A 24,891-nucleotide genomic window follows, 5' to 3' on the forward strand; every position below is an offset into this window, starting at 1 on the left:
AAGTAAAAAAAAGACCACATTTCACAGCGGAAAGCAGTTTTACTCAGCGCCGGCAGACAGGCAGGAAGATGACACACAGGAAGGATGACGCACAACTAGGTCGTCTCATCCCATTTTATCAGTAGCTAGGATAAGGGTCCAATGACACGGGGCTAAGACCCAAGACGGCTGTTTTGTTGAGCATAAACAACGGGCAGGATTACAGCTCCTCCGATATTTTTTTTTCTTGCTCTTGGTTCCAAAACAGCAACGATTTTAGAAGTTTAGCTGAATGATATATGCTGCTCAGGACATAAGTTTGCGTTTTGGAGTAATGATTCTGTGCTTTAAATAAAGTCTGCAGCGAATCTGTCTTGAACGGAAGACGCACAGAAAAATAAAGTTTTCCAGAACCCGGATAAGAATGATGACACATATGACCTTATATGCAGTTTGTGGCAAGACAGAAAAAATCTGTGCAGAACATAAAAACCATGAACTAGGGATGTCAACTCATGAGCACGCGATGCCAGAACACCACACATGCAAATATGCGCATTCTAATTGTTTGTGTAAGTTCAAAGCTGCCACTTATGCTCCCAACTATAAATAAAGAGCAAAGAAGCTGCAGAAATGAAGGAAGCTATCCTGGAAAAAAAAAAAAGACATCCAAGCAACGAGGATCATTAGCACTACGTGCAGAGGAGACAAGTTTTTATGGTTGTGATAACTGACAGTGTGAATCCTAACTTCTATACAGACATACCATCTGCAAAAATAAATTGGAAAAGCTCACAGCTCACTCCAGCAGTACCAACAACCATCTGGAAGGGAAAGCAGCTGCAGGGCCCTCAATAAAGTGCTACGAAACAGCAAGATGCATGGTAGACAACATCGACTCACCACAGTCCTCAGGCTCATCTGAGCCATCTGCACAATCTGGGGAGTAGTCGCACTTCCACTGCTTTGGTATGCAGCCCTGCCCATCGGCACAGGCAAACTGAGTATCCGGGCATTTCACTGCAGGCAGCAGAGACAGCGAAGTTCAGGCCTTCTCATTTGCCGTTCAAGACCAAGAAAAGTGGCTACCATCGATGAAGCAATTTGTGACAGGGAACATGCTCAATAAGCATGGGCACTAAACAGTTCATTAGGTTGTTCTATCCTGGTCACTGCAGTGTAACATCACGTCTCTTGTTGATCTTGTTCGATATGCCGTTTGCTTCTTTGCTGTCTGCAACGAGGCCACAATGTGACCCCTACAGTGCTTCAGTTAGTTTTCTGCTCCAACCCCTACCACCTATTTCATAAGCGGAGCTGAATGGTCCTTGCATACACCACCTTTCGTTCTTACATACTGTGTTCTGTGTTACGTGACAATATGATATTATCCTAGCAGCTGTTTGTACTTTCAGTTAATAAAGTACCTTTCATTCCTCAAAAAAAAAAGAAGAAAAAAGTTAGAAACCGGTACAGTCAGGCCGGAATGAAACGCGAACACACATATGTCATACATTTCTGCTTTGCAGCGAGATATTCCTTTACAACCTATTTTCGATTATGCATTTCAGTAAGCCCTTTACCCAGACACATGAATCAGGCTAGTTGTACACTTCAGCTGAAAGTAGGCAGGTAAAATATTTTGTTTTCTTGACATGCTCTGTTCGCGTTTCATTCCGGCCTGACTGTACATGTGATTACACACCTGGTAGGGAATACTTCCTGATGAGCAAAATGAAGCTTAAACTCAGATGGAAAAACTAATCTCCACCTTGTTAATCAAGGTTGTATCCTGGGTGTTGAATACTCAAACATTTTTAGAAACCCTCGTAGTAGAAAAACGACCACACATTGACCTGAAAACTTACTTATCCCAAAATAAAAAAATCCACAGCCATATATTGGAGCACAGCTTGTGACTACCAAGTTCTATATATTTGTTTTCTTTCCCTATCAATGCGGCCTACTTTCAGCATTCTGCTTCCAAAGGGAAGAATTTTCCGTTGCATAAAAAGAGTGTACTACCAAACCCCATCTGTCAAGTTGTTTCTGCTGTGTATAACAATAACAGTTGCTTAAGAAATTGTAAAAGATAGGGGTTGGTTGGTAACATTTTAATCAATGTCATCAAACAGTTGAAGAAAAGGGTTTCGCTTCTGGTAATATTGTGCAATTCAATGTCACACAGCTGTCAGACTGCTCATTTCACCTGCAGCATCACTGCACAAATAAATAAGTGATAAAGAAGTACAGCTGATCACCCTGTCCGAATCAAAGGAACCAACGAATGTCTGTGAAATATTCTCGGGAAAGGGTTCATCAACGCGCACGCATGGCTCGAGTGCTTCCTGTGCGGTACTTGAGTGGAGTAGTCAGATACGTGCGTACACCCCATAAGAGAGGCGACGCGCGTCAAGAAGATAATCCCGGGGCTATCGATCGGCTCCAGCTCTATAAATCATTTTCTTGGCATCGCGAAGAACGGCCGTCGTGGGTACAGAAATAATACTGGCGACGCGTTGAACACAGCGATCGATGTTTGATAGCGACCATGGCTCAAGCAAGCACGACGCTCGCTTTCTGAACCTTCATGGCACAACGGCCGACACTACGATCGCGGACGGCGCAGACGCCTTGCATCCCTGATGCGCGAATACGCCATGTAACTATCTGTCAGAAACTTAGCAGAAAATCGAGGCGCGGCGCGAAGGACGGCGAGTTTCTGGTGCGCAGAGCGCGCAATACACGGCTTCACTGCCGAGCGTAGGAGCACTTGATCCCAATCGAATGACTGGAAGAAAACACGTGAAGGGAAACGACCTCGCCAATAATAACGGAGCGGATACGAGACCGAACGAAGCTTCGACGGCAGACGACAGCGCGGCGCTGAAGAGAGTGTCAACTAAATAGGAGCAGCCAATTCCGAGATAAGCTAATGAGTCGCAATTCGCGCGGGCGTTAATTATCTCTCCGAAGAAACACCACCTCGCCCACTCTCACACAAGCGTTGCTCCTGTTCGCCGAGCACAGTCGACGACGAAATCTTAAAGCGGCCAGCAGAGTGTTTAACAAACACTTTACGACCACGGGACGCAAAAGCACCGTGATAAGAGATGCCAAACAGTGTACGCAAAAGGGCTTCGCCAAAATAAAAACATCGCCCTTTTGCGTTTCCATGCACTCGCGCCAGCTCTGACAGTCAGCTGCATGAGCGAGCAAGCGTCTGTTGTCTCCAAGTGGTAGTCGTCGCAATTGGCCGCGCGTATTACGAGCCTCGATGAAGGAACACTCGCGAAAGAAGTCAAGACAGTACATCCCACCAACCTCGCGCCGTTTCCGTCGTCGAATCAGCTGTCAGGGCGATTGTGAACACCACAGAGAGGATCACGGCGCTCGCCAACGTAGTGACAGCAGCCATCGGCGTTGGCTTGGACATCCCAAATGGTTTTCGCGCACAGATCATGCAGTTTTTTGAGACATGATTCCCGCGCCACCTTCACGAACACACCACGAGCGTACAGTCAGTGTGCCACGCTTGCACACGACGCAGTAAATCACGTCTCTCACAACGCCGCGGCAGCCCCTCTTCGCAAACGGCACAGCACAAGCAGCACAAGTTGCTCTGGAGAGCGCTAGGCCTAAATCTGTTAAAAAACGCCGCGCTCTGCAGCGCCAGCCAGCGCTGAAACAAACAACCAAGTGACGTGGTCGACGTAGCGGCTCGTCACGCGGTCTCCACGAACTGCCGTAGCAGACAGCTGCGTGATGGTGAACTGATATAAAGCATGACCGCGCAAATTTCTGGGTACAGCAAGCAAGCTTCGGCCTCAAAGCAGTGTATGGTTTACTGTAGAGACAGGGTGCATTCCGGAACTTCACTGTCCTAGATCACTCCCTCATTAGCCTCGGAAATTGATGCGTGCGTATCAGTCATCCGTGTGACACATAACCTTGAAGAGACTCGTGCACCCCGCCGAGGACGCTCCAACTCTCTTCCGCGAATTGGCGCCGGCTAATTGCTTTGCTTGAAGCCGCGTGTGGCGTCAAAGGCACGGGTGCGACATGCACACGATATATACGGGATTCCGCCTGAAAGCATACAAGCATTCTTTTATTTCAATATTCGTCACAACAGCGTGCGCATTTGTGCGCACATGTGTTTTATATTTTATTTCCATCGCATATTCATAGATTTTTGCTCGTAAGGTCGAAAGCAATTTAAGCGCACGTTTTCGCTATGTGAGAGTCATTCGCTATATCGAAAAATGTGAGTTAGCTTGCAAATGCAGGCAACAAATAAAAAGATGGCCGGCCAACAGACCCGTGCTTTATTTTTGAGCATGCGAGTATACGTTGAGTACATTTACATCGTAAAATGTTCACAACTTTAATGATGTCTGGTGTGCACGAAACGAACATGAGCAAAAGCTCGCAACAAAGGAAGTACACATAGGCACGTGCTGCAGTATCTGGCATTACCTATATAGTTTTGTCCATTTAGTTTTTTTTTTTTTTCGGAATCCATGCTTGAAATGTATTTTAGCTCTTCGAAACAGTTGTCAGTGCACGAACCTTGAATCTTCTATGTCATGCACGCACGTAATTGATGTAAAAGTCGACGGCCATCTGGTCGATCGTGACCACTCTGCACGTGGCTGCAACATCACCCAAACCACCACAACCCATGCATGCCGGGCCAAGCTGTAAAGGGAAGGGCGGAAGTGGCTTATTATGACGAAAGGCGAGCGGCACCGAGTTTAGCTATTTTGGGAGCCCGTGGCTGACTGCCAGCAGTGGCCGGCCGAACCCTTCGTGAAGAAAGCAACAAGCGGTGATCGTTTGCAGTGACTGCAAGCACAATGAGATTCCTTGTTACGGCCATAAGTTGCCCTCACGTAAGTAACCGTTCCTAAGGAGGCATTCGTACGACCGGTGTAGACTAAACGTTATGGGGACTCACAAAGTGAAACACAATAAACACATATATGCACGCGAGAGGAAAAAAAAGTTTTCTGATAAGCGTTCTCATAAAGCAAAGGGCGGTATTTCACATTCCTCTTTGCAAACTGCAGGTGACCCTTACTGCTTATCTGTTTAGGCCGCGACATCGCAAGCTATATCAGTATCTGTGTCTTGCTTTCGGATTTCCAGCGACTTCACGTCCCAGATGACGGAGGCGGACGTCGTGCTCAAGCACAAAACAGAATGCGCCAGATTCCACGGACACGCGCCCAGGTGTGGTTTTGCACTCACGAATCATGCGCACGCTAGCTCTCGAGACTGGGAAAGCTAACGTAAAAAATTTCCAAATTTGGTTACGTCGAATAGCCAAAAAAAAAAAAAGAAACATTGTGGACTGGTTCAACAGTGACACCTTTCTGCAGCTCCTTTAGTAGAGCACAGCTAGGAAATCGCAGATGCCGCCCAACCACGATCTAGATTCGAACGGAAGCTAGCATCTGTGAGCAAGGCGAAACTGAGATGATAAAGAATGACACGCTTCTTTATTTTACATGCGCGACACTTTCCGATAACATGGACGCCAACTGCTTTGATAAAACTACGCCGTGAAAACAAGTTTTCGTACGCTGCCTAACGATTTTACTCACGAAACTTCCATGCGATCCACGATTCCTCCGGGGAAATGTGAACTTTTGACGGTCACAATGATATATTCAAGAATACGTGAATGCGGGCAGTGTTAACAAGGCTTCAAGATTAGTGTTACCGAGTTCACCGCTTCGGTACGTAGCAGTTTCAAGGGATTGAATTCCCCAAATTCAGACGGGCTTTTTGCATTAAACTCCCAAAGCCCTACAAGGTCGACTTAGCAACTAACTTTCTGTCGTCGAGGCTAGAGCCCCGAGCACCACCCCAAAGGATGCAGAAGCAAAGCCATTGCCACTTCTATCAATTGTATGTACAGCTCCTAGACAAGGATGGATTTGAAGCATATCTTTACAAAAAAAAATAAACGAGGTTAATTTTCACTTAACCTAGCCTATGTAACAAAGTAAAAAAGAACCATAAATATATGGGTGTGCCCATAATAGAACAAGCCATTATGCTCTTACTGTAGTCATTCCTGTTGATGGCAGGCATACGAAGTCCAAACCTAGACCAACATATTCAAACAATGGAAACTAGTCGGCTTCCCAGACATAGTTTACTCCTTACCTTGGTGGCCACCACTACTCTCACAAATGTCTTCAGCCTTGGTTAATTTTCGTCATTTCTGCCAGGATTTGCTCAAAATGAGCTGTGAGGATGAGTGCAAGCATGTTTTGTGGATCAAATCTTCGTGAAACCTACAGGCATTGCAAGCATGGAACCTACTGTGGCTGTTCCATTGGCTTGACAACATATAGATGTATACGCTGAGTTAATGAAAAGACAAATGAAGGAAGCTATGCCTTTGGTCCTTTTTATTTTTTCACCAGGAAAAAAAAAAGCTGACATGGATACATGATGGTGTACGCTGTTAAATAACCACTGGGCAACAAGGCTGATGGGAAGCTTATTCCTTCATAGACTCCTCTGTGGGAGCAACCTGGGCCGGTGTCTGGTCGCCATCTCCCTTGTCCTTCTTCTTGGATCCAGATACAATGTCATCGATCCTCAGCAAGAGGATGGCAGTCTGCAAGTGGTCAAGAATAAAAATCAGCAGCCATTTCTTAATGCTGGAATGGTAAACTAAACAGCGAATAACTAGGAATGCGTGAATATTGAAATTTCAGTCATAAATCAGACTAAATATTATCAAAGCCTTGAATATTAATGCAGATATGTTAAAATAAAACAAACAATTTCTTTTACAAAATGCAGCAATGAAAAGAAACACTGTATTGCCCACAAGTTACATTTTCCTCGTTACCAGCATAACTGAGTATAGCCGTGAGGCTTACTAAGCATTAATAACGGAGGGTGAGGGAGAATCCCATAGTAATGCATTAAATTCCAGTAGAATCTCTATGATACGAATTCTAAAACTCCCCCCCCCCCCCCCTCCCCCTGCCAAAGTGCATTATGTACAATGTACCGAATTTCGGAAGTTCCGAACTATCTCCCGCGCCACTACGGATGATACGAATGCGCGAGCAGCGGCGCTACCCGCACATCGCCGACGCCGCGATCCCTAGTCGCGCGGCCGTAAATAAATCCCGTCAGCCGGAAACAGATGTGCGTAAAGGAATTTCTTGCGCTTCTAAACACGGATCAATGTTCGTTTTGATGATAGGAATTTTTTTTACGACCCCACGAGATTCGTACCATGAAGACTCCACTGCTTTTTACTAACGAACAACTTTGGTAGAATTATTTATATAGTATAAACTGAGTCGCACGAGAAAAGTCTGACGTGGCAGTTCAACTTGACGCTTACTGTATCGCGCGGACCGCGTGACAGCGACAACCAGCCAGCAACGGCAACACCAGTGTTTTATTTATCTCCGAATATAATCCCCGAAAGGCGCACACCTCGGAGCGAAGTCCACGCGGCGGCGGGTAACGAGACGCGCGTCTAGCCGCGCCCGTTTGGCACGGAGGTGCCTCTCTCGCATGGAGGGGCTTCGCCCGGATTAGTTGTGCATTCTCCAACACTTGCCACGTCAGGTTACTTGACAAATGAGCTGGTTATCACGAAAATTTTGCAGCAGCTGTTGTCATGTACTGAAGCATCGTTAAGCGACCGGGTAGCTTCTTGCTAGTGCACAAGTGACGTCATAGGTTGCTACTGGAGGGAGGGGGGGGGGGGGGGGGACAAGACGGCTCGCGAGACATGACGATGAGCGGCAGCTTGAGCAAACACTAGAGCGGGACCACTTTGCCACGCTCTCTCGTGTCGCCTGGAGACAAACGCAGAGTTCTCGACACGACGTAGCCAGCTCAACCAACATTCGCGTATCGTTTTCGCCGCAATGGCCCGAATAGCGTTGCAAACCGAAGTTGCGAAAACGAAACTACGTCTCGAGACGTCGCGCGGGCCGAGTTGTGCGGGATGCTGCATGAGCTCGCTCCGTGGTATTCGTTTCTCTCCTTTGTTTTCCTTGATCCATGCGGCCCAAACTACGCGGTTTCTTGGTACTAATGGACGGAAATTCCGTGAAATGAACGTAATCACCGCGAAGCGACGCACGCTGGGACCTCATTTTCATGCGCGCCGCGTCTCGCGCCTACAGACCAACACGGACTTGCGACGTAAGCAAGATGCGGCGGCGCTGCTGTCGCCGGGTCGGGCGACTGGAGTAAAACGGTGAAAAGTAGGCTTAGCGCCTATAGGAATACATGGAAGTAAAAGTTCTCAAAACAGTTTAATGATTTCACAGAGCCCCTATTATGTCATCTCTTCGTGAAGAACAAATTCATCCTAGAACAGATTCTGAAATTATGAAGTGCCATTTTGAAGGAGATGTATTTTTTTTTAAAGCACCGCGAGACGGCGTGCATGGAAGCTGCACGAGACGAGCCGGGTGCGCGACCTACAGAAACCTATGGAAGCAAAACTTACCAAATTATGTTTCTTGTTTGAGACAGCACCCACGGAGGCAGCTGTCCTTTAATGGTTGGCGAGCACTCGGAAGAAGAGTGCGAATATGTACGCTTTGTCATTTCGAAGCTATCATAATGCCATGATAAATGTGCGTTGTGAAGCCGGACGTAGCCCCAAAAGGTGCTCAGTCCGCTGGGCGTTTGCCCCAAATTGCACAAGCTTCTCACGTAATCTGACATTTCTGCCGCACACACTACATTTCCTCGCAAATACTGCCATTCAACCGACAACAAGATTTACTTTGAAGACAGTTTTCAAACAGCAGGATAAATGAACTGTATAGTCGGAGACAAAAGTCTCTGGACCAGGTGTTCCTCAAACAAAGCCGATAGTTCTGCTATTAGCCGGCGGCTGGAGACCACGCTTGTGGTGGTAAAAGTCAAAATTTTGTTCTTTCATCTTCACAAGTGTGGTCGCCAGCCGTCGCCTAATAGTAGAGCTATCGGCTTCGTACGAGGAACACCTGGTCCAGAGATTTTTGTCCCCGACTGTACGCTGTAGCAGATGACTAACACAGTGATCACACACAATACACATACAGGGAGTGCTGGCGAACACCAGAGCCAGAGGTATCGTCAGCGGCGCCATCAGCTACAGTGCGTGCTTCTATTTAGAGAGCTTTCAATGACGTTTGAGAACTGCTTTTTCAGGTAATGCTGTCTTGGCTGTGTAGTTCGAACAACTGTATTAGTGAACAAATCAAGCGCATGCAGAAGCATGTCAGACTACATGAGAAGCTTGCGTGATTTGGGGTGAGATCCAGCGGATAGAGCGCCTTTTTGGGGGTATGTGGCCAACATTTATTACGACGTTTTAATAAGATAGCTTCAAAATGACATAGCATACTCTGTCATATTCTTCTTCCAAGCACTCGCCAGCAGTTAAAGGGGCACCGCGATGATTTCCTCAGTACCAGTTAATATCATTAAATAGATTCGCCATGCTTTCCAGAGACCAGAGCAAAAAGAATTATTGAAATCGGAGCACGCAAACGAAAGTTATTCCGCTCTGAATATTCAGAATGAAAAGCTCAGGCGAAAACGCATTTCACTTGCCCATTTCACTCACCCAGTGCCGAGATTGGGCGCTACCAATCAGAACCGCGCCTAGCGCACACGCAGCGGAAGCGTGCATGCAGTTGTTGCGCATTTTGACGGCGTCTTCCCCCCCCCCCTCCCCCCTCGTATACGCGGCGCGGTAGTCAGGGCAGGGGTGACTAATGACAAAGGAAGCTCCCCGAAGTTTCTTTCTTAGTCGGACTGGAAGTCTGTCGGCAGTAGCCCCCTCCTCCCCAAACTCGACTCCCGTCTCCTGTCCGGCCTTTCTCTTCACAATTTTGGGCAAGGTGTGTCGACTGGCTTTTTTTTTTCGCTGCCGTCTTGGTATGGTCACGGCCGGTCTCGACGCGCGCGCTTTCTGGTTTGAGCCAACGTTTTTTGAACAGCGCTGGCCGCCACGAAGGTTTGAAGCGGAATGGAAAGTGTCGCCCCTAGCTGTATTCTTGTTAGTTTTCGTTCGCTTTCCCTGCTTCTTTCCAGTTTTTGTGGCATGCGAAAAGCTTTCAGTACTCAGAGACATAATATTTTGGATCTATTTCGCAAGTATAAAGGAACAATATGCAAACTGGACGCCCAACCAATGAGAAAGGCAGCGCCCTATCTGGATGCCACCGCATTTCCGCTGCCGCAAATGGCCGCCGCGTTGCGCCACCATCGGCTCGAAACAAGCATTACTGGCGAAGATTAAAATATAAAATATTATGATTTCGGTGATCTCATTGCGCGTTCAAGATTCACAATGTCCCTTACTCTGCATACAAAGAATAAAGACCCCATGCTTTATCTACGTCGCAGGGTACCTTTAACAAATAGCTGCCTACATAGGCAATCTGTGAAACAAGAAAAATATTTCTGGAAGTTTTGCTTACATGTGTTACAATGGGCAGCGCTCCTCTTCGGTAACTCCAACTGGGCATCATCCCCATGCGCACTTAACGCAGTGTTTTAAAGATACATCACCTTCAAATTGATGCTTCATACTTTCCGAAACTGTTCTAGATGAATTCAATTGTTCTTCATAAAGGTTGGTTTGGTTTATTGGGGTTTAACGTCCCAAAGCGACTGAGGCTATGAGGGACGCCGTAGTAAAGGTCTCCAGAAATTTCGACTACCTGGGGTTCTTTAACGTGCACTGACATCGCACAGTACACGAGCCTCTAGAATTCCGCCTCCATTGAAATTCAGCCGCCACGGCTGGGATCGAACCCGCGTCTTTCGGGCCAGCAGCCGAGCGCTATAACCACTGAGCCACCGCGGCGGGTGTTCTTCATAAAGGGACGACATCACAGGTGCATTGCGAATTCAGAAAACTGCTTTTAAAACTTTTGCTTCGAAGTAATCCTAAGGGCGCTAAGCCTACTTCCCTCTCCAAGCGAGTCCGGCCACCAAGAAGTCCTGTAAACAAGGTGTTGGTCTACATTGATCGAAAATGATAGGTGCACAGGCATCGCATCTTTTCGCCACCTTCGTTGGTGCGTTCATTACCAGCAGTCGCCTGCGTCGTAGTACGATACAATGACGTGACACGTGGTGCTGTAAGCAGTTCTGTGAAAAGCTTGCACTCAGCGGAGGCTGTACATAGATGGCAGACGGTACATCGGGTTTATGCTATCCTGTTTTACCGTGCATGTACTTTTTTCATATGGTAGCAGTTGATTCTAGGTGCGAAGAAGAAGCTAACTAAGCTATAAGTGCGAGATGCTGTAACTAGTAATGGTTGCTTGAAGATGCGATGTTTGGCCATGATTTCAGGTGAACAAAAAATTTTGCATTATAACTGAATGCTTAGGAAGTTCGAAAAGTAAAGGTGCGGTGAAAATTGATTGGAACAGCAAATGCTATCGCAAACTTTTCCAATTTTTGAATACTCTCGCACCCCTACAGTTAACCTTCAACACCGCTGCAAACAGCCTAGTTTTGTGATGGACATGGTGTCAGCTGAGCTGAAGTGTTATTACTCATTCATGATGATAAAAAAAAAAAAAGGAGTGAATACTTGAACAGAAAAAAAAAACAAAAAAAAAAAACCCACTTAAGCTCTGCCTTAAGGGCGTTGGTGATAGCATTAACGGCTCATAGCCGTATGTATGGGACTCATAATTCTAGACTTTACATTCAAATATCGCCGGGAGTCATTATACCACCCCTGGTGCAGTGGTGCAATGGTTAAGCGCTGCGCCACAGCCCTGCGATGGCAGGTGCTGCCAGGGGGAAATCGGCCGCCCAAACAAAATAAAGTTTTTAAGAATGCTTGCAACGTGTAGATAAGAGTTCCCGCGGTAAAGACGAGCTCAGAATGCTCTTAGTGCACCTTTAACAACTCAATTCCCCAACAAACAGCCTCGAGCCCCCCTTTTCTGAATAAACACCTCATTCATTCTGGTAATTGGCTACTTACTAAACACAGAGTTGGTTTATATAAAGGGACCACAGTTTTACTTTGCTATATCAGAGTTTACTATAGCAGGGTTCTACACGGCTATTACACCACAGAAAACAATTGCTCAGCAAACTAAAAAAAAATAACGACTAAAAAATCTTGGGGTATCAAATGCCATGCAGCATCAAAGTGTTATTGACATTTAAAATTACCGATTCTTTCAGCCAATGATCAAAGTGTAGAGGGCTATTTTTTCCATAACTGGCAAAGTGCCAGTTTAATGCGATTTGAGGCATAGTCCGAGATCTGCGTTATAATCAAAAGCACGTGCAGAACCACAGTGGGCTCTGCTCTTATGTCAACCTGCTTTGGAGGCTATGGTTTATGGGGGTTTAACATCCTAAAGCGACTCAGGCTATGAGGGACGCCGGCCGTAGTGAAGGGCTCCGAAAATTTCGACCACCTGGGGTTCTTTAATGCGCACTGACATCCACAGTACACGGGCCTCTATAATTTCGCCTCCACTGAAATTCGACCGTCGCGGCAGGTATCAAACCTGCGTCTTTCGGGTCGGCAGCTGAGCGCCATAACCACAGCTATGGTGTCCACAAAATTTACTGCACATTTTATTTTTGTGCCTTTACAAATTGAAGCAATATGAAAGAGAAGACTATGCCATGCATTTCATAACACTTCTTGTTTTACATTCTCTGTCTCGTCAGTGAAAGTGCGAGAAAAAAAATTGAGAGATGCTGTGCACCTCGCTCACCACAAAATGCGATAGAATAGAATGCACACCAATGACAACTTAGGAGAGAAGAGGGTCTTAGAATACAATTTTTATTAATGAAGTCAGAATTATGAAATCTCTAGGGAGTATTTTTTTTTGTGCTGATTCAAAATATGTAATTTAATTTTATGTGCAAAAATATAACAAGTCCTTCTGCACTAATGCCATTTTTTTCTGTAACTTTCTGCCAAGAGCTCTGAGGAGCCTGGTTTTGAAAAAAAAAAGTTTATTAATGCAGTCACAGTTATGAAATCTTCACAAAACGTATTTTTGAGTGGCGAAACTAAACATGTGATTTGATTTTATGTACAATGACTCTCTGAGCACTTTCTTTGAGTTTTGAGTGAAGAGCTTTCAAGAAAGTTTCCCACAGAGAACTTGGGTTCTCTGCCTTGGTTCATGCCATCGGGTTCTCTTTACATAAAGGAATGCAATAAGGGCAAAATTATAAACCTGCCTATTACAGAATTTGAGTAGTTCGGTATTTAAACTGCCACCTAAAATATAGGAATACAAACTTTTCTTCACGTTTTTGAAGTGGCACACCTCAAAACCCTTATATAACTCAAGCGCTATGATAGGCAGAATGATAATTTTACCCTTATAGCATTCCTTGATGTCAAGAGAACCCAATGGAATGCATTTTAGCAAGTTCTCTGTGGCAAACTTTCTTAAAAGCTCTTCAAAAAACTTGCGTAACAACAACATAAGTGCTCAAGGAATTGTTTTACATGAAATTCTGTGACATATTCATAACTGGCATAGAAAAATACATGTCCCCTGAAGATTTAATACTGCGACTGCATTAATAAAAATTTTTTCTCAACACCCCCTTGAAGAAATTGTACTGCAGGGAACTTGTTAGATTGCATGCCATTGGTTTCTCTTGACATAAAGCTATGCAATAAGGGTAAAAAATGTCATACTGGCTGAAGTTGGAAAAAAAAAATGATAATGTGGGAGTAATTATCTTGCATCTCAACTAATTGCTAGTCTATCAGGTTAAAAAAACAAACCAAACAAATGCAAAGCTTTAGTAAGTAGCTGAGGTTTTATTGAAAAAAAAAAATATAAGTTCACTAAAATGCATCCATGCAAACATTATGAAAAGTTCCGTAAGGCAACGGCATTTGACCGAAAAAACAAAGCTGAGAAAATTGCATTCAAAGTTGTTTTAATTATTCTGCCACTTTCGTTTACTGATCATATAAAAAAATTTAATGCAGCCCAGTCATTGCTGAACACAACAACACCAAACTTGCAGAAATCTGTTCATGTAAAGGTTGTGAAAATCTATGTATGGCGTTAGCAGTTGACAAAAAAAAAAAAAAGTTCAGAAAGTCACTTTCTACTTTCTTTGAATCTGCCCTACATTGCAAAAGTACCGGGCAGTGGTCCTGGGTTCTGTTAGGCTTGTGCTTCTTGGCCACCCTCTTCCTCACCTTTTCAGCATTGGTGTGACCCTCATCAGACCTGCAAAGCCTCTGTTTTATTCTTTTCAAGGCTCCTACGAATAAGGCAGCTCCCAGGACAGTAACCAAGCTGCGCTGCAACAGCCCTTTCAACAGCCAGCAAAGAGTCATGCATGTTCTTGGAGCTTTGGCTCCAAATGACGGAGTGCAGGCACTCTACGGCGTTCTGTGTCATGCCATCTTTGCAGCGCTCCAAAAGGGCCTCGTCGCCCAGCCTTGCAGACTGGCTCAAGTGCAGTGGAAACATGGCCTGGCAGAGGGCTTGTGTGTGGTGGCGACTCCACTTGGTTCGCCAAAGCATGACTGAAGGCATACCACGAATCAACCCCCTTGAGGACAGCAACTGTGGTCTGGGGCTTCAACTGTTCAGGTCATGTGCGACAGCGTGGCATGCACTGCCTTTTTCATGCCTGCAATGCTCTGGCTACACAAGGCCTTCCCACAGTAGTTTGTAATTTTCTCTATCTTATCTTGGGTAAGGTTCCCTTTCTGCCAAGAGTAATATTACCCTTGTGGCTTCTTCTAAACTAAGCTGTGAAGAACAGTCCCGATCCGCTTGTGGATGTGGTTCAGGCAGTCCTTCTTTTCGATGGATATATCATACATGCCTTGCTGGGTCAATGCATGAAAGGTGCGGCTATCACAATCGCAGAGTATGGTATAGCGTACCGCAACCCATTTTTTTTTTCAGAAATCCGCTGAACAAAATGATATATAATAAGGGAGTAATTACTCATTGGCATCCACCTGAGCGCAGCCATACGGCTACAAAGGAAAGCTATACAGCTTTCTCAGAAACTTCGTAAAAAAAAACAAAAAAAACTATGAAGTTTCTGAGAAAGCTGTATAGCTTTCCTTTGTAGCCGTATGGCTGCGCTCGGGTGGATGCCAATGAGTAATTACTCCCTTATTACAAATCTACTCCACCTTGGGGGATTCCCCTAAACATTTGACCAACAAAATGGTATCTGCTTCAGTCCCCATCCAGCCGGCATTGCAGTCTATGTTTTTCATACACTCGTGGTTCGCAGCCCAGTTACCGTAGCATCACAGGGATCAGGTGCCATTTGGCACCCACGATAGTACCTTGAAAGCACAACGTGGTCCAGTACCAAGTCAGTGTACAACACTGATGCAGCCAACTGCAATATTGCCCTTTGCAATGTGCCATCAAATACGGTGCCTAGATTTCCTGTTGGATTCAGGAAGTTCTTGTACAGCTCCTTCACCACTTTGGCGCTTGCTGCTTCTGTAGCAGTAGCTATAGCCTGGCAAGCTTTTACCATGGTGTCCATATGACCCCCCGAAAGTCTTCCGGTGAAGACCTCGGTGGGAGAGGTTCACGGTCTGCACAGTCACTTTTCTGTTTCAATGCGCACAAGCATATCCTTACCTCAATAGCAGTCTTGTACGCTTGCAGCTTGACCACCAAGGGTTCCCAGACCTTCAGCTTCTCAGTAGGAACAATTTCTCCAGTCTCGCCATCAATGCTCCAGTTGCAGCCTTCACCTGCGGCATGCTTTGCCTATAGAAAGAGAAAATCGAGCAGTTTATAGCTGTGAAGTCGCTTTACAAGCGGGTAACATGTTACATATAAGCAGAATCGAGGCAAATGTAAGAACTTCCAACTGAAGTGGTGGTTGGCAAAAAATTATAACCATGAGATTTCAACCATGCCAACATATTCCAACATGAATTTTTATTTTTCAAGTCACTCCAACCAAAGCGGTTCCAATTTCTTCAGTTTCTCGGACATACACACCAATGCGATTCCACAAGCCACTGAGCGAGAGCTCATCTGCAGTTGACTGCGCAATCCCAGGAAAACAGATGTCAGACTGCACAATTCACACTGCTCACAGGAGGATATGACGACAGACTACGCACACATTTCAGGATCCCACACTGCTCACAGTGGTGTAATCTACATGCCTCACAGGATTTCTGCACCTCTTAGGTGATGAGTTTTTCTTTTTCGGGTGGTATTTGTTGCGCTTCAATACAGGTACAAATGTCATAATTCGGGGCTTTACAGGCCATTTTTTTTTTTCAGCAAAAGAAAATTTAATGCCATAGGCTGCTTATGAGTAGAAACCAAATCTGTATTGTTGCTGACCATTTCCACTAACATCATGGAAACGACAAGTTTCACTTAATATTTTGACAAATCAGACATTTCTTTCGCATTTACCACAATAATTTTGTCCTGTGCATTCCCATCTCTTGTGCAGCACCTCCGTGTCAATCCAAGACCTGCTTGCCTGAATTGTGTACGGTGTGTTGGGTGCAGCTTGATACAGTTAAGCCTTACAGTTGAACCTTGATATAACGAACTTGAATTTAATGAAATTTGCAAAGTAACGCATTTTTTCGTTTCCCAGTCTCTGCGCAACTGAAAGCAATCTATATTTTTCCCCACAATTTAACGAAGTATTTTATACTTAACTTTCGATTAAATGATTGCATACATGTACCAGGGGCCTCTTGGACAAGAAGATGGAAGTAACTTTAGACAGTGATTTGCATCTCTTTTATGCACATATTTTTCCGGCGGGCTTCAAGCAGTAGAGCAGAACAGGACCAGAACCTATCACAGTGCCATCTGTATGAAATTTGCAGTGGGGGCACTCCACCACCAGACACATGTGTACTGCGGCGAAGCCTGCCGCCTGTGGTTTGATATAATTTTTTTTTTTGCTCAATTATTTTTGGTCTGAAGAATTCGCAATGTTCACAGGATCTTTTTTTCCTTGATATGTCACCAAGTATTCCCTTCTGAACAGCATCATCATTCCCGGGCGTCTGTTAGTTTGCATGTTTGTATAATCTGCTACAGGTTGAGAAACTGTTCGCATCGTCCTGAACTCTAACATACTGTTTATAGCACACACTGACACGTCATTTTTAATAATCATATCATTGTAAAATTTGGATCAACTGTAATCGTAACATGAGATTTACTGTAAAGTGCCATGTACCAGGAGTGCAGTTTGAAGTCACTGGGCCAGAGTTGGCTCTAACTGCAAGACTGGTTTGATGACCATTCCCACGAGGTCATTCTTCGGTGAAAAACTGTGAACATGTGAACATGTTGTGAAGCATGTTCATGAACGCGTGCCAAACCACTACAGAGCAAACGAGAGTTCGCTGTTGTCTGACCTCTGCCAGCCTACCTTGACTTCATTCTATGTCACATGCCGTCAAGTGACAGCACACACAACTTCCTGGTCCTGTGTATAGGACCACCACCTTCAGCGATGAAATTTCAAATTTCATCACTGAAAGTCATCTGAAGCATGCTGGCACAAATGGTAGGATGGCACGCCCTACTGCTGTTCTCTGGAGTCTGTGCATACTATTCTGAATTGCAAGGAAACCTGGCAAAATGGCAGAACAAAGGAGGTTTGTCAGACACACCTTGAGGGCAGTGAGTGCCCGGATGGTGTTGCCACCACAGTTCTGGATCAGGGTGGCCGGGATGATCTCCAGCGCCTTGGCCAGGGCACGGTATGGCCACTGCTGCACGCCAGTGAGGTTCTTGCTCTTCTCGGTAAGTAGCTGCATTGAACAAGTCAGACGGTAGCAACATTGTAAGAACTGCACACAAAAAATGGGGTAGCGTTAATTTTTGGACAATCCCTATTTTCTGAAAGACAACAGATGGTGAACTGACAGAGCTGAATGTCAATGACATGATCATGGATGGCATGAATTCGTTAAGATTCCCCAGCTGAAGTGCTTGTGTACGATGTGCAGACATTCGGATGTTCCGAACTCTACCCTGCACAACTATGGATGATATGAATGCAAGAGCAGTGACTGCCACTGCTGGCACTGAACGTCGCCTTCGCCAATCATGCAGTACATGCTCTGACCACTAGCCATGCAGTATGCATGGCAAGCACTGAGCAGTGGCACACGATTGTATGTAAATCCTTTCAGCTCTGAAAAAATTTGTGCTAAATGCATTTCTGGCACTTCAGCACACAGATTTCGCTCGTTTTTCATTTCTGATAAGACTTTAGGGAGTTATGAATGTTTTTCACGACTCCATGAGGTTTGGATCACAGAGATTCAACTGTATATAGGAGGAACTCCAGATCCCCGTCCCAGAGAAAAGTAGCACGTCTAACCGGATACCATATATACGTACTAGTGTAAAAGCCCCAACAGGGTGCAGTCCTTGCACTAGACAAATTTTTTCGCAAAATTTTCCGACTACAGTGACACCCAGAATATGCATCCCTGTTTTATGCTAAGGCGCGCATTCTTATGACGAATTAGTGCAGCCTCGGCGAATCCTTCACATATATAATGGATTGAAGATATAGAAAGTATAGCAAGCATGCCTGACGGCCAGTGCGAATTAACTGCCTGGAGTAAAACAGGTTGCTTGATCACTTAATTACGCTAATGTCATGAGATTCCAAATTATTAAGAACCTTCAAAGATCGAGGGTTAGATTGCGTCTAAATGCGCTAGACACAGTCTATTCTACTACAACCATCTTTAGGGCTTGAGCATATCACATTTTCTTATTTGCCTGCCCTTAGGGAAAATAAATTTCCCGACAGGCACATATTCCAGACATGTCCAAATGGGCACGGCTTTGACTGGGTGCATTCTCTTTCTCCAAAAGAAAGCAAATGATGCTGCCGTCATCTTGGATCATTGTTAGGTGCACTGAAATTCCCACACAGCTGCCTGTTTATACTTTTGAATATGCGCTAATATAAAAAATCTCTTTTGTGCTACGATTACTGATGCAATGGCAAATGCAGCCTCATCTAAGATGATGAAACAGAAAAGATGGGCTCAAACCAATTGGCGCAAAGTGAATAGGACAAGTGCACTTGGTGGATGCTTCCCAGCATGGGCATGAGTCTAGCAGTAAAACCCTTGCCACAAAAGCACTTACGTGGCCGACTGCCATCTCAACTGCACCACCCCCAGGCACAAGGCGAGGCTCGAGAAGGACGTTGCGTGCCACAGCCATGGCATCCTGCAGGTTGCGTTCCACTTCCTGCAGCACATCCTTGGAGGCTCCGCGCAGCAGAATGGTGCACGCCTTGGGGTCCTCGCATTCAGTGATGAAGCAGTAGTACCTGCAGCAGGTGTGCAAACCCCGTGTTGCATTAAACAAATCGCCCCACGTGCAACGTGCCTGTGGCAAGTCTAAAAACCAATCCTTCATGCACCAAAGAGAAAGAGTCAATCAATGTCCTGGCTTTGCATGCGAGCTGGAAGAAGCTGAATCTGTACTGGTCTCCGCGGCAATTTACTCAACCTGTTTACATCTACTAATTCACAGTGTGCCTGGTTAACAGTGCACACTTCTGAGATGCAGCTGCCAACCCTTGACACGGAAATTAAATTTCAGACGGAACAGAATATATCTGCTCTTTTTGTTTAGCTGATCTGGAAACAGGGATCTACAGTGGCATCGGCATAAAGACTGAGGAACAGAAGAGGGAGCTCTGCACACTTAAAATCTATGGCTCACAAGAATGGCTCTAAAAACTAAAAGTTGCAGGCTAAGTCATACTAAAACATAATTTACAATGTTTTTGATATTTTCTGGGCTGCCAACTGCGCGGTGCGCACACACTTAGCATTTACAGCTGGGAAAACCTGTTGGCATGTGTTAAGACAATGAAGCACAGGGATTAAACATGAACCTATAAACAGCTTGCACGGAAGTACAAATCTGCTTTTGGTAGGACCATAAGAGTAACAAGCATGAGAGTGGCATAGATACAGGAAAGGAAAAGCATGTACGTACTCTTCGCCAATCTTCTTGATCTCAAAGAGGCCTGCCTTGGTGCCCACATCCTCCTCACGAAGCTCGTCTGTACGGTTGGCGATCGTTGCTCCACACACACTACAAGAGAAAAACCATGAATGAAACATTAACCACCAACTTTACACTAACACTAACTAGAGCAGTGTATGTAACTTTAGAGATTGAAAAGCACTTGGCCCTTTCCCACATTTCTTTCATTACAGCATGTCTTTTGAAACAAACAAAACGTGAATACAGCCTCAAATCAGCAGGTAAGCAAGCACGAATGTGAAATAGTGTGAAAGAAAGGCAGGGAAACAAAAGTATTTTCACACTAAAGAAAGTTGCAGGCAATCAACAGAAAAATATCGCAGTAAAAAGGGACCGCTGAAATGCTCATACTTACCGTGCTATCCTGTTGTTGTCTGTCTTGCGCACTCGTCTCACGCAAGAAATGTTAGCCTTCATGAGGTAGTGCTGTGCCAAATCTGATAAAATTGAAACAAACAAACACCATAGGACAATCCAAGCAAATGTTCGCATTATAACATTGTAACAGGTGAGGCTCAGTAAATCCAGGCTCTATTAACAGTTGAAGCCATTTTCTTTATAGCTTGTCTTAGAAGTCAGCTATATATCCTTAGTTGAAGAAAAAAAAAGCTTACCAGACACGCCCTTCTCTGTGATTACGACGTCTGGCTTCAGCTTGATGATGTCCGAGCAAATCTGTTGGATGTACTGCTCTTCAATCTCCAAGATCTTTGTGAAGTCCTCTTCACGCAGTATCTCAATGTTCGTCTGAAAAGAATGTCAAGTTCTCAGCACACAAGCAAAATGCAAGCGGTTCTGCACAGAGTGATTGTAGACATGCTTACATTTAGAAGCAAAAAGGAGAACTGGTTTCAAGAGCTAAGACCAGAAAACTAGACAGCAAAACTAAGTGGACACATGACCAACAAGAATACTTTTACTTTAACGCGACAGCTGTTTTGCTACAGAAAAGCTTGGTGTGCTCAAGTATCCACACTAACTTGCCTTGGCACACATGTGCACAGCTTTTGTAAGACATTGGATAGCTGTTAAAGCAGCACAGTCTCTACCCACTGCGCAGCTGCAGCCATTATTCCAGTGTTGGTCAAAATGAAGCTAACAAAGTTTCATACTTTGTACATTTAAGAAAACCACTGCCATCAAGTAGCATCAAGCTGCACCACAACACACACTACCAATACAGTTCAGCAAGTGACTACAGTGACGTTAGGTGTACATAACTGAAGTGATGCCATGCCACTATTTAGAGACACCACTAAGCTTTCTGGAGGCTTTACAACATTACTCTTTCCTTCTCGGTGGCCGCAGAATTTATCGCCACTTACACCGCAGCCACAGTTCAGCAACACACCATAAGATGCAAAAGAAAGGTCGTGTATTGAAGAGCTTGTAGACAGCCGATGTCTTGGCAAATTTGAAAAAAACCTGAACTTCACCACACTTCCGACAAAAACCGAGCTCCTAACCTGAGAGTGTTTCACTTGCAACACAACCACTGCCATGACAGTTCAAAAGCCACTGTTCCGTTACTTCTCGCCAAACAAAACAGGTCTGCAATTTGGAGCTATGCGCAAGAGCCTAGTCAGTGAACTACTGCATGTTAGCACTGAAGATGACGCTTGTAGTGCCACCACTTAATAAGCCATGCATACTTTATTTACTGGATTCTAATGCGCACCCTTTCTCAGAAAAAAAAGAAGTCTAAAAATGACATGCACGTTAGAACAGAGTACAAAAATGAAACTATTGCCTCAAGAAAATAGAATGTTGCTGTAGTAGACTCATTTTTGTACTCAATTATAATGTGGATGCTATGCTACTTTTAGACTATTACCTTTTTTTTTTTTTTCAGAAAAAAGGTGCGCGATACAACGGAGTAGTAAATACGGTATTCGCTATGCTGTCTGACCCCTTCAGAAAAATGGCTCACCTGACTTTCTCCCTTCTTGTACTCAAGGTTGCAATCGAGGAGCACGATTCGAGGTTTTTCGACCCTCCTGAAATGCCGCAAAAACCCATTTAGAACTGTCCTGGTCTTAAAGGCTATTCGCGCAGAGCAAACAGGTCCCAAACTGCATCAAGCAGATTGCTAGCGCCACAATTTTACCCGTGCTGTACACTCTCTCAACAAATGTGCTCATTCTGTAAATGCCAAGTATGAAGGAAAGTGAACCCTTTTTAGCAGAAACACCAATGAAAAAGCTTTCAATTAAAGCACCAAGTATACAGTCGTGAGCAGCATGAGAAGGAACGAAGTTATAGCGTCTATTTAATGACTACTCCATAACTGTATGCGACAAGCACAGCTTCAGTTTTCTAACTAGTCTTCCTCTAGGCATACTAAGATTGCACCCGAATAAAGCACAGCTGCCTAGATCATGACTGAATTACAACGAGCACTGGATATAAAGTCAGACCTCGTGATAACGAACCAGTAAAAAATCATTAAATGCTTTGACACAGGTGAAATCCGTAATAAAAAAATTTCGTCAAAAACTTGCAGAGGAGAAGTCTAAATTAGTCAGTGAAAGAACGGCAATTGGGAAAGAACTTTACAAAAGTTTTGGTGCCATTTCGAAGCTGCTTGCAGCGAATGCGGAGGATGCAAAAAAACCGAGCGCCAAATGCCAGTTAGGCTGGCTTCCCCGCATTTATTGCCAGGATGCGCCAGCAGCAGGCCAACCGCATTACAGCAGTGTCGCGCAGAAAACGGGACGCCGAAACGAAAGCTATCACTGTTTACATCACCTCTGTGACAGTCAATGTCAGCATGAGGATGGCTACAGTTAAGGTTAGAACCAACTGCGCCGCTGGTTCTAGGGCACTTCAGAGAAGGGCAAGAGGCACAAACGGGTGTTGACCACCTAGCTATTGTTAGGACCATTTTATCTTCCACAGCACTGTTGGCAAGTATGAGCTAAAGAGTGAGCTGTGGTGCAAACGCTTGCCGAGCCACTACCAGTGACTCATGTGGTGAGGCAAAGGCTGCCACCTGCTATCAGAGTGGGCACAGGTTGGAGCTTGGCAGTTCAGAACAACAGTTCTATGGCCAACCGTGTTTGATATATAAAGTTAAAATTGAATATGTTTCTGTCAAAAAATATTTCTGAACAGTTCAATACAGCCAATAATTTGTAATATCTGTGTTTATTATATCGAGGTTTGAGTGTAGCTGCCTTCAAGGTAAGTCAACAAAATACCTATTCATTGTGATCCTTGAGAACAAAATCACTTATCCGGAAGTACACTAACTCTGGTGGCACTAACTCGGGTTCGCCCCCCCTTTTTTTTATTTAATGAAATGTGCCCTGACACCAAAACAAACTAAATGGGAATAAACATTTAGGGTCTCTCACCTTTTCATTCGCGGGTGAGTAACATCCTTGTTTAGCATAACTCCGCGGAGAACGCAAGAATCCTCAATGGCACCTCCTGGAACCTGGTGATCAGAAATACGCATTCTCAGTTATACGTCCATGTCAAGCTATAAATACAATGCAACCATTACAGTTCTCATAGCAGGCTGGAAAAAATTCAGGGGGCACTTTGACTGTCTAAAGTTGGTAGAGGCGGAAGCGTTTTCCGCACCACCTTCGCTGTTTCTGTGGCACCGGTGGCGTCACATATAACTGAGTACTAATTACTAAGTGATGACAAATCACTAATTAATTGTTAATTACTGATTAATGCCTGAATACTAATTAACTGCTAATTAATGACGCTTAACTCTTTCCTTACCACGGGAAAAACGACCATTTTTCACATGTCTCAGACAAATTTTTTTTAGAAAAAGTGTGATAGATAAAATTAAATAAAACGCATAACAATAATTCAGATAGAATGCGCTTTATAATGAAATTTATTTGAACACATATTCTGCTTGAAATGCTGTGAAAAAAAATCAGTAAACAACAAAAAGTAAAAAAGAAGAAAAGTTTTGTGTTTATATGACAATAACTTTCCAAATACTTGTACTAAAAAAATTCTAGAAATTACAAAACAATTCAAATTCTTTCTAAAACATGGCATTAAAGTTTGAAAATTATAACTTGAATAGTTTTCGACCTAGAATTTTTTTTCTTCATGCCTCTTGAAAACGCTCGTTTGAGAGTGCCCTTTATATGATTTTTACAGTCCAACAAAAAAAAAATTGGAAGTGTAATGTTATGCGCCAAACGAAAGCTTGGTAAGCGTGGTTTAAAAATACAAATCGAAACTTATTTAATTTACGTCAAAAATTCAAAAAAAGATATAAAACACAACAAGTATAGGTGTGATATTGCAATATATAGTATGCGATAAGTATAGCTGCGATGTAGCTGCAGAATCGAAATCCGACGTTACAACATCTTCGTCCGAGTTACTGCTGCTCGGAGGATCTTGAAAATCAGCTGCAGAGGCTGGAGAATCACGTGCAGCGGGACTCTTCCGAGCGCGCAAAGCGCCCGACCTCGACGCGACGCCATCCTCACCACGTATTATGTCGCAATAAGCCTATGCTCCAAGGGCACTTCAAAAATGCACGACTGGCGGGGAAATTACGAACTAGGCCGGAAATGGAACTAACCGTCTGAACAACAAACCAGATGCGCCCGCACAAGCGGACAGGAAAAAGAAAGCGAAACTATCAGGCCAAGGTTCCGGGATCGGTTTGCGCAGTTACAGCGTCTGAACCAAAATCCGACAATGCAACATCGTCACCAGAGACTCTACTACTCGTAGCATAGATAATAATTGCAGTCAACGCAGTAGAATTGCGCGCAGCAAGGTTTTTCCGAGCGCGCGCCGTCTGCGCGCCCGACGCCATGCACGGAGCGTCCGCGCCGTACCC

General features: G+C 44.6%; 2 protein-coding genes across 3 annotated transcripts in view; both read right to left on the reverse strand.

The window, feature by feature from the left end:
- LRP1 (LDL receptor protein 1) overlaps nucleotides 1-3,635 on the reverse strand; it is a 106,831-nt gene extending 103,196 nt beyond the window's left edge. Inside the window, exons 1-2 of one of the 2 annotated variants that reach the window (XM_089545154.1) lie at nucleotides 3,304-3,635; nucleotides 883-999 (exon numbers count right to left, since the gene is read on the reverse strand). In XM_089545154.1, coding sequence (XP_089401280.1) covers nucleotides 883-999; nucleotides 3,304-3,442 — 256 coding nt within the window. In that variant the 5' untranslated portion in view covers nucleotides 3,443-3,635. The remainder of the gene's footprint in view (nucleotides 1-882; nucleotides 1,000-3,303) is intronic. The other variant, XM_089545155.1, reaches the window with a different exon arrangement.
- A 2,752-nt stretch (nucleotides 3,636-6,387) lies between these two features.
- CCT3 (chaperonin containing TCP1 subunit 3) overlaps nucleotides 6,388-24,891 on the reverse strand; it is a 31,531-nt gene continuing 13,027 nt past the window's right edge. The window contains exons 9-17 of the mRNA XM_089545160.1: nucleotides 23,417-23,499; nucleotides 21,991-22,057; nucleotides 20,675-20,807; nucleotides 20,416-20,497; nucleotides 20,010-20,108; nucleotides 19,146-19,332; nucleotides 17,645-17,785; nucleotides 15,621-15,752; nucleotides 6,388-6,616 (exon numbers count right to left, since the gene is read on the reverse strand). Coding sequence (XP_089401286.1) covers nucleotides 6,497-6,616; nucleotides 15,621-15,752; nucleotides 17,645-17,785; nucleotides 19,146-19,332; nucleotides 20,010-20,108; nucleotides 20,416-20,497; nucleotides 20,675-20,807; nucleotides 21,991-22,057; nucleotides 23,417-23,499 — 1,044 coding nt within the window. The 3' untranslated portion in view covers nucleotides 6,388-6,496. The remainder of the gene's footprint in view (nucleotides 6,617-15,620; nucleotides 15,753-17,644; nucleotides 17,786-19,145; nucleotides 19,333-20,009; nucleotides 20,109-20,415; nucleotides 20,498-20,674; nucleotides 20,808-21,990; nucleotides 22,058-23,416; nucleotides 23,500-24,891) is intronic.

The sequence above is a fragment of the Amblyomma mixtum genome, chromosome 5 (genome assembly GCF_055824585.1).
Source record: "Amblyomma mixtum isolate Tamu chromosome 5, ASM5582458v1, whole genome shotgun sequence".
Classification (NCBI taxonomy): Eukaryota; Metazoa; Arthropoda; class Arachnida; order Ixodida; family Ixodidae; genus Amblyomma; species Amblyomma mixtum.